This window comes from Phacochoerus africanus, chromosome 12, assembly GCF_016906955.1.
Source record: "Phacochoerus africanus isolate WHEZ1 chromosome 12, ROS_Pafr_v1, whole genome shotgun sequence".
Lineage (NCBI taxonomy): Eukaryota > Metazoa > Chordata > Mammalia > Artiodactyla > Suidae > Phacochoerus > Phacochoerus africanus.
Window position 1 is genome coordinate 20767663 of NC_062555.1, and position 22556 is coordinate 20790218.

The 22556-nt window shown below is 40.0% G+C and overlaps 1 protein-coding gene across 1 annotated transcript in view; it reads right to left on the minus strand.

The window, feature by feature from the left end:
- Positions 1 to 380: 380 nt before the first annotated feature.
- Positions 381 to 22556, minus strand: part of LOC125112655 (saccharopine dehydrogenase-like oxidoreductase) — a 55016-nt gene continuing 32840 nt past the window's right edge. Inside the window, 3 exon segments of the mRNA XM_047754995.1 lie at positions 381 to 996; positions 2041 to 2122; positions 4461 to 4572. Coding sequence (XP_047610951.1) covers positions 891 to 996; positions 2041 to 2122; positions 4461 to 4572 — 300 coding nt within the window. The 3' untranslated portion in view covers positions 381 to 890.

Genomic DNA, 22556 nt, shown 5'->3' on the forward strand with positions numbered 1-22556 from the left:
GAGGTTGCGGGTTCGATCCCTGGCCTCGCTCAGTAGGTTGAGGATCTGGTGTTGCCATGAGCAACTGTGTAGGTCACAGATGCAGCTTGGATCTGGTGTTGCTGTGGCTGTGGTGTAGGTCAGCAGCTGCAGCTCTGATTTGACCCCTAGCCCCGGAACCTCCACATGCCTCGGGTGCAGCCCTAAAAAGACCAAAAAAAAAAAAGAAAGAAAAGAAAATCAATAGAAACTTACCAGCTGTGTCCTTAAAACTCAACACAGGTACAGAACCAGGGAAAATGATGTATGACAAGCCCATTATTAGCAGTACATAGACCACTTAGGAAACACATTTCTACCACTGCTCAAATACACAGGCACGTCCAAACACAAAACCACTGTTTAATTGATAATCCTTTATTACTCAACTTAGGTAAGAGTCCAAAATCAGTCTGCGCAGATGGGTGAAAAACTAAGCTAAAATAGCAAAGGCCTACACTTTGCAGTCAAACTCATGGGAAAGTGAGATCCATTCAGTATCATAGCAAGAAAAACAGCAGTTACTGTCTGATATGACCACCAGCCTGGGTGTTTCATCAAGGGATATGCCAGCAACACACAGCTATCCATCCCACCCTCGGATCTACCAGCTTCCTTATAAAAACTGACCATGAATTCTTTAATGAAAAAGTCAGCCAAATACTAGTTTCCTCTCATAAGCACTAAAATCACAAATCAGCTAAGATTTGAAATTTAGGGTAAGTTAGTATGATTTCCTGCTTTTATGGTACACATATTTTAGATTGACAGTCTTTTCCACATGTAGTCAGATAGGCTTAAAGAATTTCAAATACCAAATTAAAAAGCTGTTAATTCACGCACTTTATGACTTTGGTTAATTATTCAACTGTTTAGACTTCAGAGCTGCTAATGACACTAAATTCAATACCACGTTGGTTGAGTCTTTCGATCAACTTTGTTCTGCAGAAGGCTGCTCCAGGAGTGAAGACTCCACCTCTGTAAGACAACAGCAACATAAAAGAGCGCACAAAACCTAGTTCCAGCCCCTTCCTCTACTAGCGTGGTTTGCTGGAGAACTAGCTATTGAATCAATGCAGAGCTCACAAAAATCTGATTCTTAACTCCATCAGGGACCAGTTTTGGTTCCATTCCTAAAATCAACCAAATGGGCAAGTAGCTATTATTTAAGAGGAAACTAGCACCCAGCAAACCCATTGAGATTGTTCAGTGACCAGTGAAACCGTTTCCAAGACACTGGTGTGCTGCAGGGGGCACACGGAGGATCATCAACCTGAGGAAGAGCTACTGTTGATAAACTCAGCCCTCAGACTCAGGAGAATTAAATAAACACATGGGCAAAATAAAATTTGATAGTCAATTATTAATGAAGCATAAATAAGACAACTGGGATGAAAAAGAAGTTTCTTTAAATGTAATGGCTAACATTGATAAAATGTTAAATATTCTCAAAGGGTTTACAAATATTTGCAGAGAACTCAATTAGATTTCACTTTGTATAATTTTTATGTTGATTTCTTATTTTATTTCAGGTCATACCTAAATTTACTTGATTCTAAGCCTGCGGGCCTATGCTCATTTGTACAGTTGGCCTACTTTTAGGGTAAGAGGGAAATGCTCGGGTAAGACAGTCCACCTGATAAACATCTAGCCAGGTTGCTGTGCATCAATCTGTGCTTGGTGTCATGTTTCCCTGTGCCAGCTGATAAGAGGCTCCTGCCAATAACACTTACCTACAGGGACCTTTTTTGAGTAGCTGACTTTGGATCGGAGTTCTTTTTAGGAGGAACTGAAGCCATTTACATGGCTCTCACATTTCTGTCTCCTCTCCTTTACCTCTGCACGTTCCTAGAGGCCAATAAGGAACTGTCCTTCTACAACTGCAAGTTTACCTCTCTCTTTGGATCAAAGGTTTTGGAAATGCTTATGTACAAACCCAATGTCTGAAAACTGAATCAAAATATGTTAAAATAGAACTTAAATGAAAAAGTTGTCTTCAAATTTGAAGAAAATCAGACTTACGCCTTAGGAAGATCAGAGGCATCATTTAGAAGAGTCAGGGCTGCCTGGACCATGGCTATGGGGGTAGCCACATAGGCAGCTTCTGCAGAAAACAGGTGATCAAAGAAAAAGAATTCATAAAATATGCATTCAACAATATCCACAAATCAAATGGTACATTTCATACCAAAGTACAGGTGTACAGAATTCATGTAATAACAAAAATAACAATTAACTTAGTACTTATTAAGTGTAGGTACTTAACTGTCTTAAGTACTTTAAATCTATTAAATTCATTAATTTTCCTAACAATTGTATGAGATTATTTATTATATGAGACTATTTTATATCCTTTTTACAGATGAGGAAACTGAGGCATAGAGAAGTTTAAACAAAAGTTACAAAGTTAGAAGTTCCTGTCATGACGCAGCAGAAATGAATCTGACTGGGAACCATGAGGATGCGGGTTCAATCCCTGGCCCTGCTCAGTGGGTTAAAGATCTGGCGTTGCTGTGAGCTGTGGTGTAGGTTATAGACGCAGCCTGGATCCTGCGTTGCTGTGGCAGTGGTGTAGGCCAGCAGCTATGGTTCTGATTGGATTCCTAGCCTGGGAACTTCCATATGCTGGGGGTGTGGCCCTAAAAAATAAACAAACAAAAAGTTACAAAGTTAGGCAGTGGCTGAGCCAGAACCACATGCCCACAGCAAGCTCAAGTCCACATTTTTACCAATCCTAGGTTTCCTGTTTCTCTATTCATACCCTAAACTGGTCTTTATCAATCAAATACACTAAACTTCGCTTTAAAAAAAAAAGACTCAATTTCTCAAAGAAAAACAAACCCCTCAAAGAATTCTAACTTTAAGAAGTAACTTTAAAAGCAATCTATAAACAAGTAGGACATTATGTTTATATTCATGTCAAATGAGAACACTGCTTGCTTTAAAACCCAGGTAGTAATCTGAAAAAGAGGCAAGATGCAAAAATATCTTTGCACCTTGATTAAAACTGTACAAAACTCCCCTATAATTTATGAGGAATGGTGGTAATTAAACTTACAATTTTACCATAATTCACAAGGGGGACTGTCTCTGCATAGTTCTCTAAAATTTACAGCCTAAGTTATTGAATGTGACAGGTCTTTTTAACAACCTATGAAAACTTACCCTCCCCAGAAAAATGGACATGTGCACACACTTTATAAACAGTATCAGGATAATGACAGACTTGAATGAAACCCTGGATCACAGGTTTGATTATGTTATAATCATACTGCTTTAAAGTGTCCCTGGAGTATGAGAATAAAACAGGCAAATATCAATCAGCCCCCTGTCTTCTTAATATTAAAAGAACCCCATTCAGAATTACTGAGTCATACTGAAGAAAAAAATCCAGAGAGATACCATAATAAAATTGAAAGATACCAGTATTTTCAATCCTTCTTTTTTTTTTTGTCTTTTTGCTTTTCTAGGGCTGCGACCTCAGCACATGGAGGTTCCCAGGCTAGGGGTCTAATCAGAGCTATAGCTGCCGGCCTATGCCACAGCCACAGCCATAGCAATGCAGGATCCAAGCCGCGTCTGCAAACTACACCACAGCTCACAGCAACGCTGGATCCTTAACCCACTAAACGAGGCCAGGGATCGAACCTGCAACCTCATGGTTCCTAGTTGGATTCGTTAACCACTGCACCATGACTCGAACTCCAATCCTTTTGACAGAAGTATTTATCATTACTAAATAATTTTTTTAGAAGTGCACTTGCCTTTTTATTTTGTTTTATTTACTTTTGTCTTTTTGTCTTTTAAGGCTGTGGCATATGGAAGTTCCCAGGCTAAGGGTGGTCCAATTGGAGCTGTAGCCACTGGCCTATGCCACGGTCACAGAAACATAGGATCCGAGCCGAGTCTGCAACCTATACCACAGCTCATGGCAATGCCGGATCCTTAACCCTGTCAGTGAGGCCAGGGATTAAACCTGAGTCTTCATGGATGCTAGTCAGGTTCGTTAACTGGTGAGCCACAATGGGAACTCCACTATGTAAATAATTTGTTTTTATTTTAAATAAATGCAAATTTATTTCTAAAACAAACAAGCTTTAAAAAGAATATATTGGGAGTTCCCATTATGGCTCAGTGGACGAATCTGACTAGTATTTGTGGGAACACAGGTTTGATCCCTGGCCTTGTTCAGTGGGTTAAGGATTCCTCATTGCCATGAGCTGTGGTGTAGGTCGCAGCCATGGCTTGGATCCTGCACTGCTGTGGTGTAGGACAGCGGCTACAGGTCTGATTCAACCCCTATCCTGGGAACCTCCACATGCCACAGGTACGGCCTTTAAAAAAACCAAAAAAAAATTTTTTTTAATATACTGTAATGGCACACCACTTCAAAGCTTAAGACAATGTAAAACTCCCGATCATCCTAAGTCCACGTGAAATACCTGGTCCTTTCACCTGAGTACAAATTCTGATATTTGGCTTGTTCTTATCAGGACTAAGACCTTGGCTGTATCCTTGACCAAAAAATGTCAACGTAAATGATGAGGCATCCATCTGAGGAAAAGAAAGCAAAGGGTTTATTAAATACATATGTCATTTCCTCCTTGAACATAACAGAACCCATTATTATAACATTTTCAATAGATTAAAAAAAATATTCTATCTGCCAGAATATCCTGTCATTCTTTATTTAAGCATGCAGCAAACAATAATTCTTTGAAGAAATACAGTTTTGCTGGTGTGAAGTTAGGAGGACAGAGGGAGTGAGGAATAGAGCTGATATAAAGATGAGTCTTAGTTCATGACTTAAAGAATATCATTGGAGTTCCTGTCGTGGCACAGTGGTTAACGAATCCGACTAGGAACCATGAGGTTGCGGGTTCGGTCCCTGCCCTTGCTCAGTGGGTTAACGATCCGGCATTGCTGTGAGCTGTGGTGTAGGTTGCAGACGCGGCTCGGATCCCGCGTTGCTGTGGCTCTGGCGTAGGCCGGTGGCTACAGCTCCATTTCGACCCCTAGCCTGGGAACCTCCATATGCCGCGGGAGCGGCTCAAGAAATAGCAACAACAACAACAACAAAAGACAAAAGACAAAAAAAAAAAAAAAGAATATCATTAAAACAGGCTATCAGAGGAAAAGCTATATAGGTAGTTTTTATCTTAGAGTAGAATATGGTACTCTGGCTTTAGATATCTGTTTGAGCTGAAAAGACAAAAATACTAAGCAATGGCAAGATGTGCCTAGGCCATAGACATAAAATTGCTCAACTTAGAAGGGTAAAAATTTGATTCAAAAACTAAATTGTAAAGATTTATCCAAGCATCTGTCACAATCACTAAATTTGTTTTATGTTATTTTATTTTTTTTTGGCCATGCCCGCAGAATGTGGAAGTTTTGGGAGCAGAGATTGGACCTGTGCCATAGCAGCAACCAGTTATAGTAGTGACGATGCCAGATCCTTAACCTGGTCAGCCACCAGGGAACTCCACACTCACTAAATTTAGAAACAAAGTAACAAAGCCATAGTGAACAAATTTTTATTAAGTACCAACCAAAGGTCAGACCCTATGTTAGGTCCTAAGACATAAATATTTATAAAATAAAATATCATTCCTGGAGCTTATAGTTTGATGGGGGTGGGGGAGAGAAACACACATATATAAAGAGATCTAATAACAATATGAGATATAAATTAAAAGTGTAAGACTAGTTTAGAGGAGAGCATTATTAAATTTACCAAGGAGGAGGCCAGGGCTTTGAATTATGCACACACGCGCACATACACACAGGTGCGTGTGCACACACACAATCTAATAGAGAAGTTAATTACATGGAAAAGTTGGGGGGGGGTACCAGAAAGGAGAAACCATTATTTAAAGACAAAAGCAGACAAAGATGCCACAAGAAAATCACAGAAAATATCCCTGATAAACATAAATGAAAAAATCCTCAATAAAATATTAGCAAACTGAATTCAATAATGTATTAAAAGGATTATAGACCACAATTGAGTGGGATTTATTTTCGGGCTGGAAGGATTTTTCAACATCCACACCATTAGTCAAAGTGATATACCACATCATCACAACACAGGATAAAAATCCTATCATCTCAAATGCAGAGAAAGCATGTCACAATATTCAACGTCCATTTAGGGTAAAAAGTCTCAAAAGAGTAGGTATGCAGAAGGAATATTCTTCAACATCATAAAGGCCATCTATGACAAACCCACAGCTAACATCATACTCAATGGTGAAAAGCTGACAGCTTCTCTTTGAAGATCAGGAACAAGACAAGGATGCCCATTCTTGTCAATAGTAACATAATACTGGAAGTTCTATCCAGAGCAATTAGGTAAGCAAAAGAAATAAAATGATCTAGATTGGAAAGGAAGAAGTAAAGCTGCCACTAGTTGCAGATGACATTTTTTTTTTTTGGTCTTTTTAGGGCCATACCCACAGCATATGGAGGTTCCCAGGCTAGGGATCGAATTAGAGCTGTAGCTGCTGGCCTACACCACAGCCATAGCAACATGGGATCCAAGTCGTGTCTGTGACCTATACCACAGCTCGCGGCAATGCCAGATGCTTAACATACTGAACAAGGCCAGGGATTGAACCTGTGTCTTCATGGATGCTAGTCAGATTTGTTTCCGCTGAGCCAGGACAGGAAACCCGTCATGTTTTGTATAGAAAACTTTAGAAAGACTCCATCAAAAAGTCAGAAATAAATGCATTCAGTAAGGTCATGGAATACAAAATAAATACACAAAAATATGTTGCATTTCCATACACTAATGAACTGTCAGAAAAAATATTACGAAAGCAATCTCATTGGAGTTCCTGTTGTGACACAGTGGAAAGGAATTTGACTAGTAACCATGAAGTTGCGGGTTCCATCTCTGGCCTTGCTCAGATGCAGTCATCCAGCATTGCTGTGAGCTGTGGTGTAGGTCACAGATTCGGCTTGGATCCCACATTGCTGTGGCTGGGGCACAGGCTGGCAGCTACAGCTCCAATTCGACCCCTAGCCTCCTGGGGAACTCCCTATACCATGGGTATGGCTTAAAAAAAAAAAAAAAAAAAAGGAAAGAAGGAAAGAAAAGAAGAAAAAAAGCAATCTCATTTATAACTGCATCAAAAAGAATAAAATACCTAGGAATAAATATGTCCATGGAGGTCAAAGAACTATATGCTGAAACCTACAAGACATGAACAAAAGAAATTGAAGAGGTCTCAAACAAATGGAAAGACGGTCCATGCTCATGAATTGGAAGAATATCAGTAAAATGTCCATGCTACCCAAAGCAATCTACACATTCAACACAATCCTTCTCAAAATACCAATCGCATATTTCACAGAACTAAAACAGTAAGTCTTATAACTTGCATGAAACCAGAAATGACTCCAAATAGCCAAAGAAATATTTGAAAGAAGAATAAAGCTGGAATAAATTACTAATGCTATAGTAATTAAAACAGTACGGTACTAGAGAGTTCCCATTGTGGCACAGAGGAAAGGAATCCTACTGGTATCCATGAGGATGGGTTTGATCCCTAGCCTTGCTCAGTGGGTTAAGGATCTGGCATTGCTGTGAGCTGTGATATAGGCCGCAGACACAGCTCAGATCCTGCATTGCTTTGGCTGTGGTGTAGGCCGACAGTTGCAGCTCTGATTCAACCCCTAGTCTGGGAATTTCCATATGCTGCACTTGCAGTCCTCAAAAGCAAAATGACAACAACAACAACAAAAACCAAAAGAAAAAAAAATGGTATGGTATTGGCATAAAAATATAGATCAGTAGAATAGAACAGAACACAGATCTCCAACATAAACACAAACATACATGGTCAACGGATTTATGACAAAGTAGCCAAGATATACAAGGAAAGGACAGTCTCTTCAATAAACTGTTGAAAAAGATCAGACAGTCACATGCAAAACAATGAAATTGGACCACTTCTTACATCATACACAAAAATGAACTCAAAATGGATAAAGGCTTGAATATAAGACCTGAAACTACAGAACTGCTAGAAAAAAACATAGGCAGTAAGCTCCTTGATGTAGTCTTGAAGATGATTTTTCTCAACCCGACATCAGAAACAGAAACAAAGACAAAAATAAACAAGTAAGATTATACCAAAGTAACATGCACACAGCAAAGGCAACTATGAGCAAACTGAAAAGTTAACCAACTAAATAAGAGAAAATATTATACATCACATATCTGGTTAGTGACTATTTCCCACAATATATAAAGAAGCCATACAACTCACTAGCAAAAACCAAACAATCTAATTAAAAAGGGGGCAGCAGATCTAAAGACATTTTTCCAAAGAAGACATAAAAATGGCTACTCGTACATGAAAAGATCCTCTACATCATTCATCATCAGGAAAATGCAAATCAAACCACGCACCTGTCAGAATAGCTGTCATTTTTAAAAAGGCTAAAAACAGACAAATGATGAGGGTGGAGTTCAGGAAGACGCCAGGCATACCAAAATTATAACTACATACAGAGTAATCATCAATGAGAACACCCTGAATACTAGCGGAAAAGCTTTTTCAACAAGATACGAAGAAGGAACCACAACATGATGGGCAGCAGGAACAGAGATGCACTATAGTCAAAACCCAAACACCAAAGTAGGCAACCCACAAATGGGAGGATAATCACAATTACAGAGGTCCTCTCCAGGGAGAGAGGGGTCTGAGCCTCACACTGGGTTCCCCAGCCTGGGAGTCCTGTACCAGGGGGCAAGTCCCCAGAACATCTGGCTTTGAAGGCTAGCAGGGCTTGCATACAGAGAGCGGATGGCCTTAGGAAGCAGAACCTACACTCTTAAAGGACTGACACAAAATCTCACAAGCTCCGACACCCAGTGCAGAAGTAGTAACTTAAAAGGAGCCTAAGTCAACCCACTCGATGAACTTGCAGAGCCTCCTGGAGAGGAAGAAGAGAACTGGGACTCCCTCTGGGGAAAAAGACACTAAGAGAAGTCACACAGGGGCACTTGCTCTACCATGAGTACACTGGTGCTGGCAAGGACCAGTTTGGAGTCCTCCCTCTACCCTATTAGCACCAGGTACTTTTCTGCCCAGCAGCAGACTAATACTAGTCCTGGGTCTCCCATACTGGGACCCAGGACTACCCACACAGTGGGCTAGCATCAATCCACACCCCCTGTATCCCTGGCACAGCATGCCATGACTTGGCCATGCCCACTAGCAGGCAGGCACCAGCTCAGGACGCCCAGGGCCTTGCAGCCAGCCTCTCCAGGACCCAGTCAGGCCCACGAGAGGGGCAGCAGCCTCGGCATGAGGCAGAGCCTGGCAACCAAATGGGGGCCAGCTCAGCCTACTAGGATGTCCATAGGAGTCAACCCCAGCACTATAGAAGGACCCATGCAGCCCACTTAGGGGCCATCCCAAAAGGATATAGCTCTGGTGACCAGTGAAGAGTGTGCTGCTAGGAGCCACTAAAAGTCTGGAGGCCATTCCCCAGGACTGTAAAATGTAACTGACCTACCTAATACACAGAAAAAAAAGGAGACTTAGGCAAAAGGAGGCAACAGAGGAATGTGTTCCAAAAAAGAATAAGATAAGGGGGATAAGAAAACTACTTTCATAAAGAGTTCAGAATAATGATCATAAGATGCTCAAAGTTGCCTGAGAAAAGAATGGATGAACACAGTGAAAAAATGCAGGTTAGAATGTTGTCAAACTTAAGAGATCAGTAACTTATAATAATCACAAATTTATTCAGCTTGCTATACATAAACCTCATGGTAACTCCATACCAAAAATCCATAATAGAACACACACACACAGAAGAAAAAGGAATCAAACATAACAATAAGGATAGTCATCGAATCACACAAGAAGAGAAGAAAAGGGAGAAGTAAACAACTACAAAACCACCAGAGACATTTAGCTCTGGATGGGATAAAGATGTCATAATAGAAGGACTGGAGCTCAACTTCTCTCAGAAAAACAACAAAATTACAACCAAATGCTGAGCAACCTTCAACCAAATGGACTGGAAACTTTCAAAATGATATCCTACTCCAGGAGACAAAGAGGAGGCCACATCAAGAGGTAGGAAGGGCAATTACTTCCTTGTATAAGCAACTCCATACCTCCCAGGTGGGAAGCCCACAAACTGGAAAATAACTGTATCACAGAACCTCACTTACAGGAGTGAGAATTCTGAGCCCCACATCAAATCCCATGACTGGGGAACTGGCACTGGGATAAAGAGCTTCCAAAGCATCTGGCTTTGAAGGCCAGTGGGGCTTGTGTGCAGGAGCTCCAAAGGACTGGGGGAAATGGAGACCCCATTCTTGAAAGGTGCACACAGACTTTCACATGCACTGGGTCCCAGGGCAAAACAAAGGCTTCATAGAAATCTGGGTTGGACCTGACTGCAGTTCTTGGTGGATCTCCTGGGAAAACAGGGGACGAATGTGGCTTGCTGTGGGGGAAGGGCAATGGAGGCAAAGCTCTTGGGAATATTCATCAGCATGTGTTTCTCTAGAGGTGGCCATTTTGGGAAAATCTGGCCCCACCCATCAGCACTGAGAAGCCCCAGGCCAAACAACAATCCAGGTGGGATCACAGCCCCACCCATCAGTAAACAGGCTGCCTAAAGAACCCCCAGGCACACAACCACCTCTAATCTCACCCAGAGACAAAGCCCCGCCCACCAGAGGGATAGGAATCAGCCCAACCTACCAGTGGGCAGGCACCAGCCCCTAGCATCAGGAAGCCCAAAGCAAACCCCCATGCCAACCTCAGCCATAAGGGGGGCAGACACCAGAAGAAAGAGAGGCTACAACTCTATTATCTGTCAAAAGGTCACCACACCAAAAACCTATAAAAATGAAAAGACAGAGAACTACAACTCAGATGAGGGAGAAAGGAAAATCCCCAGAAAAAAACAGCTAAGTGATCAGGAGATTCTCAGGCTCCCAGGAAAAAGACTTTAGATTGTTGATGCTGAAGATGATGCAAGACATTGGAAATAAACTGGAGGCAAAGATGGATAACTTACAAGAAACACTGAGCAAAGAGATACAAGATATAAAACTTAAACAAGAACAGATACAAAATACAATAACTGAAAAAAAAATTTATTACAAGCAGCCAACAGTAGAATACAGGAGGCAGAAGAACGAATAAGTGAGGTGGAGGACAGATTAGTGGAAATCAGGGATGCAGAACAGAAAAGAGAAAAAATATTGAAAAGAAATGAAGAGAGTCTCAGAGAACTCTGGGACAATGTTAAATGCACCAGCATTCGTATTATAGGGGTGCCAGAAGAAGAGAGCGAGAAAGGGACAGAAAAAATATTCCAAGAGATAATAACCGAAAATGTCCCTAACATGGGAAAGGAACCACTCACTCAAATCCAGGAAGCACGTCGAGTACCATATAAAATAAACCCAAGGAGGAATACACCGAGACACATAGTAATCAAACTGACCAAAATTAAAGACAAAGAGAAAATACTGAAAGCAGCTAGGGAAAAGAAACAAATTAACATACAGGGGAACCCCGACAAGGTTACTGGCAGATTTTTCAGCAGAAACTCTGCAGGCCAGAAGGGAGTGGCATGATATACTTAACGTGATGAAAGGAAAAAACCTTCAACCAAGATTACTTTACCCAGCAAGGCTCTCATTGAGATTTGAAGGAGAAATCAAAAGCTTCACAGACAAGCAAAAGCTAAGAGAATTCAGCAACACTAAATCAGCTTTACAACAAATACTAAAGGACCTTCTCTAGGCAGAAAAGAAAATGCCACAACCAGAAACGACAAGGCCCACCAGTAAAGGTGTATATACAGTAAAGATACGAAATCATCCACACACAATTATGCCACTAAAATCGGAAATCATGAGAAGAGGAGGGTACAAATGCAGGACACTGGAGATGCACTTGCAATTAAGAGACCAACAACTTAAAACAATCTTGCATATATATAGCCTGTTATATTAAGACTTCAGAATAACTGCAAACCAAAAATCTACAATTGATACAAAAACAAATAAGAAAAATCAACTAAAATACAACATTAAGTCATCAAACCACAAGAGGAGTAGTCCCCACAGTGGCGCAGTGGAAACGAATCCGACTAGGAACCATGGGGTTGCGGGTTTGATCCCTGGCCTCACTCAGCAGGTTAAGGAGCCGGTGTTGCCATGAGCTGTGGTGTAGGTCGCAGATGCGACTCTGGTGGAGGCCAGCAGCTGTAGCTCCAGTTGGACCCCTGGCCTGGGAACCTGGATATGCTGTGGGTGCTGCCCTAAAAAGACAAAAAGACAAAAAAAACAAAAAACAAAAAAATCACAAGAGGAGAGAACAAGAGAAGAAGGGAAGAAAAAAGAGCGGCAAAAATAAAATCAAAACAATTAATAAAATGGCAATAAGAAGATACATATCAATAATTACCTTAAATGTGAATGGACTAAACGCTCCAGCCAAAAGACACAGATTGGCTGAATGGATACAAAAACAAGACCCACATATATGCTGTCTTCAAAAGATGCATTTCACTTCTAGGGACACATACAAATTGAAAGTGAGAGGATGGAAGAAAATATCCCATGCAAATGGAAATCAAAAGAAAGCTGGAGTAGCGATACTCATATCAAACAAAATAAACCTTAAAATGAAGAATATTTTAAGGGATAAGGAAGGTCACTACATAATGATCAAAGGATCAATCCAAGAAGAAGATATAACAATTTTAAATATCTATGCACCTAACCTAGGTTCACCACAATATATAAGGCAACCGCTAACAGCCTTAAAAGGACAAATTGACAATAACACAGTCATAGTAGGGGACTTTAACACCCTACTGACAGCAATGGACAGATCATCCAGACAGAAAATCAATAAGGAAACACAGGTCCTGAATAAAGCATGAGACCAGATGGACTTAATAGATATTTATAGGACATTCCATCCAAAACCAACAGAATACACATTCTTCTCAGGGGCACACAGAACATTCTCTAAGATGGATCACATCCTGGGCTACAAATCAAGCCTTGGTGACTTTAAGAAAATTGAAATCATATCAAGCATCTTTTCTGACCACAATGCCATACAACTGGAAATCAACAACAAGAAAAAACTACAAAAAACACAAACACGTGGAGACTCAACAACATGCTACTCAACCAATGGATCACTGAAGAAATCAGAGGAAATTAAAAAATACCTAGAAGCAAATGACAACAAAGATACGACACTCCAAAACCTATGGGATGCAGCAAAAGCAGGTCTAAGAGGAAAGTTTATAGCAATACAAGCCTACCTCAGGAAATACAAAACAACCAGAAAAGTATTAACGAAATGTACACATCTATCAATAATTACTTTAAATGTAAATAGATTAAATGCTCTAGTCAAAAGAAATAGAGTGATTGAATGGATACATAAACAAGACCCATATATATATATACTGCCTACAAGAGATCTCAGATATAACAACACACAGACAGAAAGTAAGTGAATGGAAAAAGGTATTCTAGACAAAAGGAAAAGAGCTCCTTAAAGGGACCAATTCAAAAGGAAAATATAACAACTGTAAACATATATGTACCCAACATAGGAGCACCTAAATACATAAAACAAATCTCAACAAACATACAAGGAGAAATTGACAGTAACACAATTAGAGTAAGGGACTTTAACACCTCACTTACATCAATGAACAGATCACCCAAACAGAAAATCAGGACAGAAATACTGACCTTAAATGACATAGAAGACTAGATGAACTTAAGAGATATATATAAAGCATTTCATCTCAAAGCATCCAAATACACATTATTTTCAAGTGCACACGGATAGTCTCTACTACCGATCACATACTAGGCCAAATAACAAGCCTTGGTAAATTTAAGAAAACTGAAATCACCTCAAGTATCTTTTCTGACCAGAATACTAGGAGACTCAAAATCAACTCTCAGGAAAAAACTGCAAAAATCAAACAGGTAGAAGATAAACAACTTGTTCCTAAACAACTAATGGATCACCGAAGAAAGAGAATATCAAAAAATACCTGGAGGCAAATGAAAATGGAGACACAACCATCCAAAATCTATAGGATGAAAGAAAAGTAATTCTAAGGGGGAAACTTACAGGAATACAAGCACCCTCAGGAAACAAACAAAAATCTCAAATAAGCAACCTACCTTTGGACCTAAAGGAACTAGACAATTAAGAATAATCAAAAACCAAGTCAGTAGAAGAAAAAAATCACAAAGATCAGAGAAAAAAATAAGTGAAACAGATACTCCAACAACAATAGAAAAGATCAATGGAACTAAGACCTAGTTCCTTGGGTACACAAAATGGGTAAACATTAGGCCAGACTCATCAAGAGAGAGAGAGAATAAATAAAATCAAAACTGAAAAAGACATTCCAAGTGACATCACAGAAAGACAAAGTATCATAAAAGATTACTAGAAACAATTTTATGTGAATAAAATGGAGAACATAAAAGAAATGGATGAACTTGTAGAAATGTTTAATGTCCCAAGACAGATTCGGGAAAAATAGAAAATATGAACAGACTGATTACCAGGAGTAAAACTGAATCAATAATTTTAAAACCCCTCAATTCCCAACAAACAAAAGTCAAGCACCAAAGAGTGTCTGTCACAGGTGAATTCTACCAAACATTTAAATAAGAGTTGACAGAGTTCCCATTGGGGCTCAATGGCTGGCAAACCCGACGAGCATCCATGAAGTGGTGGTTGGATTCCTGGCCTCACTTACTAGGGTTAAGGATCCAGAGTCGCCATGAGCAGTGGTGTGGGTTGCAGATGCAGCTGGGATCCCACATTGCTGTGGCTGTGGTGTAGGCTGCTGGCTGCAGCTCCGATTGGACCCCTAGCCTGGGAACCTCTATATGCCATGGGTGATGCCCTAAAAAGACAAAAAGACAGAAAATAAATAAATAAAATATAGAAGAGTTTATGCCTGTCATTCTTAACTATTTAAAAAACTGCAGAGGAAGAAATGCTTCCAAAGTCATTCTATGAACCTCCATCCCCCTGATACCAATACCAAAGACACTACAAAAAAAAAAAAAAAAGGAAAATTACAGGCCAATTTATCATTGACGAACAAAGATGCAAAACGTCCTCAACAAAACATTAGCAAACTGAATTTTTTTGTCTTTTTGCTATTTCTTGGGCCACTCCCGCGGCACATGGAGGTTCCCAGGCTAGGGGTCGAATCGGAGCTGTAGCCTCTGGCCTACGCCAGAGCCACAGCAACGCAGGATCCGAGCCGTGTCTGCAACCTACACCACAGCTCACGGCAATGCCAGATCATCAACCCACTGAGCAAGAGGAGGGACCGAACCCACAACCTCATGGTTCCTAGTCGGAGTCGTTAACCACTGCGCCACGATGGGAACTCCTAGCAAACTGAATTTAACAATACATTAAGAGACGAATAACTGATAACCATGAATCAATCATCATGATACACATTAACAAACTGAAGTTTAAAAACCGCATGATTTTCTCAGGAGTTTCCACTGTGGTGCAGTGGGTTAAGAATCCAAAGGCAGCAGCTTGGACTGCTGTGGAGGGATAGGTTCTATCCCCGGCCTGGTGCAGTGATGTTAAAGGATCTAGACTTGCTGCAGCTTTCGCATAGGTCACAGCTGCGGCCTGGATTCAATCCCTGGCCCAGGAACTTCCATATGTCATGCATATTGCCATTAAAAAGTCATATGATCATCTCAACAGATGCAGAAAAACTTTTAAGAAAATTCAACATTCATTCCTGATAGAAACTCTCAACAAAGTGAGTTTGTTAGAGAGGAACATACTTCAACACAATAAAGGCCATATGTGTTAAGCTCATAGCTAACACTCAATGGTGAAAAGGCATTTCCTCCAAGATCAGGAATAACACAAGAGTGCCCACTCTTGCCACTTCTGTTTAACATAGCATTGGAAGTCCTAGCCACAACAATTAGACAAGAAAAAGTAACAGAAGGAAACTAAACTGGAAAGGAAGAAATAAAACTGCCACTGTCTGTAGAGGTCACAATACTATATAGAGAAGATCCTAAAGACGCCAAAAAGAAAAAAAAAAAAAAACCAACCTATTAAAACTAATAAATGAACTCCATAGAGCTGCAGGATACAACATAAAGTTAATACACAGAAATATGCTACATTGCTATACACTGACAATAAACTATCAGCAAAAGAAATTAAGAAAACAATCTCACTGACAACTGCAACAAAAGGAATACTACCTAGGAATAAATCTAAACAAGGAGGTAAAATAATTGTACTCAAAAAATCATAAGATATTTATGAAATAAACTGAAGACAATGCATGGAAATATATACCATGCTCTGTGATTGTAAAAATTAATATTGCTTAAAATAACCATACTACCCCAGGCAACCTATAGAATCAATGCAATTCCTATCAAAACACTAACGGTATTTTTCATGGACCTCAAATAGCCAAAGAATCCTGAGAGAGAACAAAGCTGGAGTACCATCTTCCCTAATTTCAAACTGCATTGCAAAGGCCCAGTAATCAAAACACTATGGTACTGGCACCAAAAAAACTGACACACAGATCAACAGAACAAAAGAGAGATCTCAGAAATAATTTCACACGCACATGTTCAATTACTCTATGACAAAGGAGGCAAGAATATACAATAGGAAAGACACCCTCCTTGATAAATTGTGCTGGAAAAACTGGATACACACATGCAAAAAAAAAAAAAAAAATCAAACCGGATTGCTGTCTCACATCACATACAAAAATAAACTCAAAAAAGTATTTAAAAACTTCAATGGAATAGCTGCAACCATAAAACTCCCTAGAATAAAACATAAGTAGTATGCTCTTTGACACTGGTCTTAGCAATATTTTAGTGGATATGTCTCCTCAGCTAAGGGAAACAAAAGCAAAAAGAAACAAGTCAGACTACATTAAACCAAAAAGCTTTTGCACAGGGAATGAAACTATCAACAAACAGAACAGACTGCCTACTGAAGGGAAGAGGACATGTGCAAACAATCTATCTAATACGGGGTTAAGACCTAAAACACAAAGAACGCATACAACTCAACATCAACAAAACCCCAAAGAAATTAATTAAAATTGGGCAGTGGAGATGAATAGATATTGTTCCAAAAGAGACAGACATGAAGATACGCTCAATATCAATCATCATTAGAGAAATGTAAAATAAAACCGTAATGAGAAAGCACCTCACACCCATCAGAATGACTGTCATCAAAAAGAACAAATAAATGTTGACGATGTGAAGAAAAGGGAACCTTCATCCTGGCACAAAAAAACAGACACATCATCAGAGAAATGCACATCAAAACCATAATGAGATATCACTTCACAACCATCAGAATGACCATTATCAAAAAGAGCAGATACATGTTGGTGATGTGGACAAAAGGGAACCCTCCTGCACTGCTGGAAGGCAGGGAAACTGATACAGCCACTATGGAAGACAGTAAAACAGAACTACCATGTGATCCACCAAGTCCACTCTAATTTGGAAAAATATATGCATCCCCCATGGTCACTGCAGCATGCCTTACAATAGCCAAGGCATGGAAACCACCTAAATGTCCACAGATGGATAAAGAAAATGTGGGGTGTGTACACACACATATTCAGCCACAAAAAGAATGATATCCTGTCGTCTGGGACAACATGGATAGACTGCAAGGGCACTATTCAAAGTGAACTAAGACTGAGGATGACTTTGTTCATATGTGAAGGTCGTATATACAGTGAACAGATTGGTAGTTGCCAGAGGCCAGGGGTAGGGGTGGAAGAAATGATTGAACTGGATTGTTTTTCCAGTTTAAATAAATGGAATAAAATATTATTTTAAGAAAAAATAAAGATAAGAGTTTTTCAATACGTTTACCAACACTAAGGGACTATTATTGAAAAAGAGCAATAAATTCAGCTTTCCATGTACGTCCAAGGCCATATGCTCTCAAGGGCCAATACTAAAGAAGATGAATTTCCAATAAAAAATAGAAGGAAATCAAATTGGTGAAGTTGCACAAAAGAAACCAAGTGTATTTCCTTACTGTAAAAGTATCTGGTAGCTTTTTCAGGCATGACTGATTTTCCTTCCCATTTCCCTCACTTCATCCCACAGCATGTAGCCTTATCTAAGCATTAAATTATACAGTGTGAGTTCATGAGATCTAAGCAGAGATTTTTTTTTTTTTTTGGCGGCACCAGAGGCATACAAAAGTTCCTGGGCCAGGGATCAAAACCATGTCACAGCAGTGACAACATCGGATCCTCAACCAGTAGGCCCCTGGGGAACTCCATAAGCAGAGATGATCTTAAAAGAATGGGATGGCATCCACGCCTTTCAAGGCTGACTGTCCACTATATACTAGACTTCTCAGAATGAGTGTTGGTTAGCCTGGGAAGTAGAGAAAAAAGAGCGGGGTAAGAGCAGAGAAGAAAGGAAAAGAGGAAAGGAAAATGGAGAGAACTTGTTGGTTTTTCCTGTCCAAAGATGGTCTAAGAAAGAGGATAACTACCAGGCCAACGGAACTGTAGTCCATTTGTTGGGAAAACTGATTAAAAAAAAAAAAAAGGAAATTACATGTCTTCTGCAATTTGTTTAAATGGAGAGATTAAGTAAGTAAGACAATGCCTGAAATTATCTTACCTAACAGATATATTTCTGATTAAGGTAATGAACTGTATTTTGATTTGTATGCCTCAGACTCTTGTCTGTGTACACACACACCCCCCAAATCTTCTTCAACAAGTTATCTGTGGATGGGCACTTGGGTTGTTGGTTTCCTTGCCTTGGCTAGTGTAAATAGTACTGCTATGAATACGGAAGGACATTTATCCTTTCAAATTAGAGTTTTCCTCTGTTTTGGATATATGCCCGAGAGTGGGATTGTTGGATCATAAGGCAGCTCTGTTTTGTTTTTTTTTTTTTGTGTCTTTTTGCTATTTCTTTGGGCCACTCCCGTGGCATATGGAGGTTCCCAGGCTAGGGGTCGAAACGGAGCTGTAGCCTCCAGCCTACGCCAGAGCCACAGCAACGCGGGATCCAAGCCGCGTCTGCAACCTACACCACAGCTCATGGCAATGCCAGATCGTTAACCCACTGAGCAAGGGCAGGGACTGAACCCGCAACCTCATGGTTCCTAGTCGGATTCGTTAACCACTGCGCCACAACAGGAACTCCAAGGCAGCTCTGTTTTTAGTTTTTAAAGGAAGTTCCAAAGTGTTTTCCAAAGGGGCTGCACAAACCTCATCTACTTTCTCACCCACTAACAGTGTAGAAGGGTTCTCTTTGCTACGCACCCTCTCCAGCATTTATTATTGGCAGATTGTTTGATGACAGCTCTTCTGACTGTGGTCATGCATTACTATGGTCTTGATTTGCACTTCTCTAGTCATTAGTGATGTTGAGCATCTTTTTCATTTTCCTGTTGGCCATGTGTATGACGTCTTTGACGAAATGTCTATTTAGGTATTCTGCCCATTTTTTGGATTGGGTTGTTTTTCTGCTATTGAATTGAATGAGCTGTCTGTATATTCTGGACATTAGCCCCTTCTTGGTTGCATTGTTTGCAACATAATTTTCTCTCAGTCTGTGGGTTTTTCTTTCATTTTGTTGATGGTTTCCTTTGCTGTGCAAAAGGTTTTAAGTTGAATTAGGTCCCATTTGTTTATTTTTACTTTTTTTTTTTACTTTGGAATACAGATCTAAGAAAATATTGCTATGATTTATATCCAAGAATGCTTTGCCTATGTTCTCCTGTAGGAGTTTTATGGCATCATGTCTCATATTTAGGTCTTCATACCATTTTGAGTGTATTTTTGTATATGACATGAGGTACTAATTTCATTGACACACAATGTTCCCCAACTTTCCCAATGCCACCTGTTAAGGAGACTGTCTTTTCTCCATCATATGTATCTTTCCTCCTTTGTCACAGATTAATTGACCATAGATGTGTAGTTTTATTTCTGGGCTCTCTAGTTTGCTCCACTGATAGGTCTGTTTTTGCATCCATATCACACTGCTTTGATTACCATGGCTTTGTAGTATTGTCTAAAATCTGGGGGAGTTATGCCCTCCAGCTTTCTTTTTCCTCAGGATTGAGAACAATGGCATTAAATCTATAGATTGTTTTGGATGGTATGATCATTTTTACAATATTAATTTTTCCATCTAAGAGCATGGGATATCTTTGCAAGGATCATCCTCAATTCATTTTATCAATGCCTTATAGTTTTCAGCATATACGCCTTTATTTTAATTTCCTTGGCTAGTTTTATTTTATACTATTTTTTGCTTTTTAGGGCTGCACCCCCAGCATATGGAAGTTCCCAGGCTAGGGGTCACACTGGAGCTAAGGCTGCCAGCCTATGCCACAGCCACAGCAATGCAGAATCCGAGCCACATCTGTGCCCTACACCACAGCCCATGGCAACACTGGACCCTTAACCCACTGAGGCCAGGGATAGAACCCACAAGCTCCATGGTCCTGGTGAGATTTGTTTCCACTGCACCATGATGGGAACTCCTCCTTGGCTGATTTTATTCCTAGGTGTTCCATTCCATTCCACTCCACTCCATTCCATTGTCAGCTGCCCCTGCAGCATGGAGAAGTTCCTGGGCCAGGAATCAAATGTGCAACACAGCAATGACCCAAGCTATAGCAGTGACAATGCTGGATCCTTAATCTGCTGTGCCACCAGGAACTCCTTGGACATAATTTTAAATGGGGTTTATTTTTTTACTTTCTCTTTTCTCATATTTCATTTTTAGCGTAAATGTATGCAACAGGTTTCTGTTTGCTAATCTTTTACCCTGCTACCTTGCTGAATTCTTCTATTAGTTCTAATAGTTTTTGTGTGGAGTCTTTAGGGTTTTCTATATAGAGTATCATGTCTACACTTTTATCTCTTCTCTTCCAATTGGATATGTTTTATTTCTTTTTTTTTTTTTGGTCTGACTGCTGTGGCTAGGACTATGCTGACTAGAACTGGTGAGAGTGGGTATCCGTGTCTTGTTCCTGAACTTGGCAGGACACTTTTCATTGCTGAGTATTATGTTGGCTATGGGCAGTAAGTGGCTTTTATGATGGTGAGATATGTTCCCTCTATGCCCGCTTTGGTGAGAGTTTTTCTCATGAGTGGATGGTGGATTCCAACAAATGCTTTTCCTGCATCTATGGAGATGATCATGTGTTTTCTGATTCTCTTCTGCTAAGGCGGTGTATCACACTGACTGATTTGCAAATGTTGAACCATCCTTGGGAACAGGGTCAGATTTGTGCATTGATTTCTTATACAGCAGTGGGGAAATGAAATAGAATGATAACACAGGAAGGCTATGAACAATTCAGCTAAGAGATAAGGGCCTGCACTATTGACAGACTGAAAAGACAACCCCACAGACTGGGAGAAAATATATTCAAATCACATTTCTGATAAGGGATTAATATGCAGAATATATAGAGAACTCATCAAACTCAACGATACAATGCAAAAATGGGCAAGGGACTTGCTTATACAGCTCTCTAAAGAAAATATGCAAATGACCAATAAGAACATGAAAAGAAGTTCGACATCACTAATAACTAGGAAACTGCAAATCAAAACAAAAATGAGGTACCACCTCACACTTATCAGGATGGATACCATAGAAAAAAACCAAAAAACAGGAAATAACAAGTGCTAATGATGTGGAGAAATTGGAACCATTATGCACAGTTGGTGGGAATATAAAATGGTACAGCTGGGGTGGAAAACAGCTTGGTGGTTCCTCAAAAAATTAAAAACAGAATTACTGTAGGATCCAGCAATTGCACTTCTGGGATATACCCTGAACAATTTTTTTTTGTCTTTTTAGGGCTGCACCCGTGGCATATGGAGGTTCCTGGGCTAGGCGTCAAATTGGAACTGTAGCTGCTGGCCTACACCACAGCCACAGCAACGCCAGATCCAAGCTGCATCTGTGACCTACAGCTCATGGCAATGCCGTATCCTTAACCCAGTGAGTGAGGCCAGGGATCAAGCCTGCATCCTCATGGATGCTAGTCAGTTTTGTTTCCATGGAGCCATGCCCTACCCTAAAGAATTGAAAGTAGGGACTCAAAGAGATATCTGCACACCCAGTTTCATAAAGGTATGCAAAATAGACAAAAGGTGGAACTATCCCAAGGGCCTATGGACAGCTGAATGGGTAAGCAAAATATGGTATATACAACCAGCCCTCCATAGCCATGATTTCTGTGTCCCATAGAGTCATCAACTGCAAATCAAAATTATTCAGAAAAAAAATTCCAGAAAGTTCCAAACAGCAAAACATTTTTTTCAATGAGCAAAACTTGAATTTGCCTCATGCCACCAACACAGCCTTTACAATTATTTACATGTTATTTACATATGTATTATAAAGTAATCTAGAGATGATTTAAAGGACACAGGACAATGTCCACTGG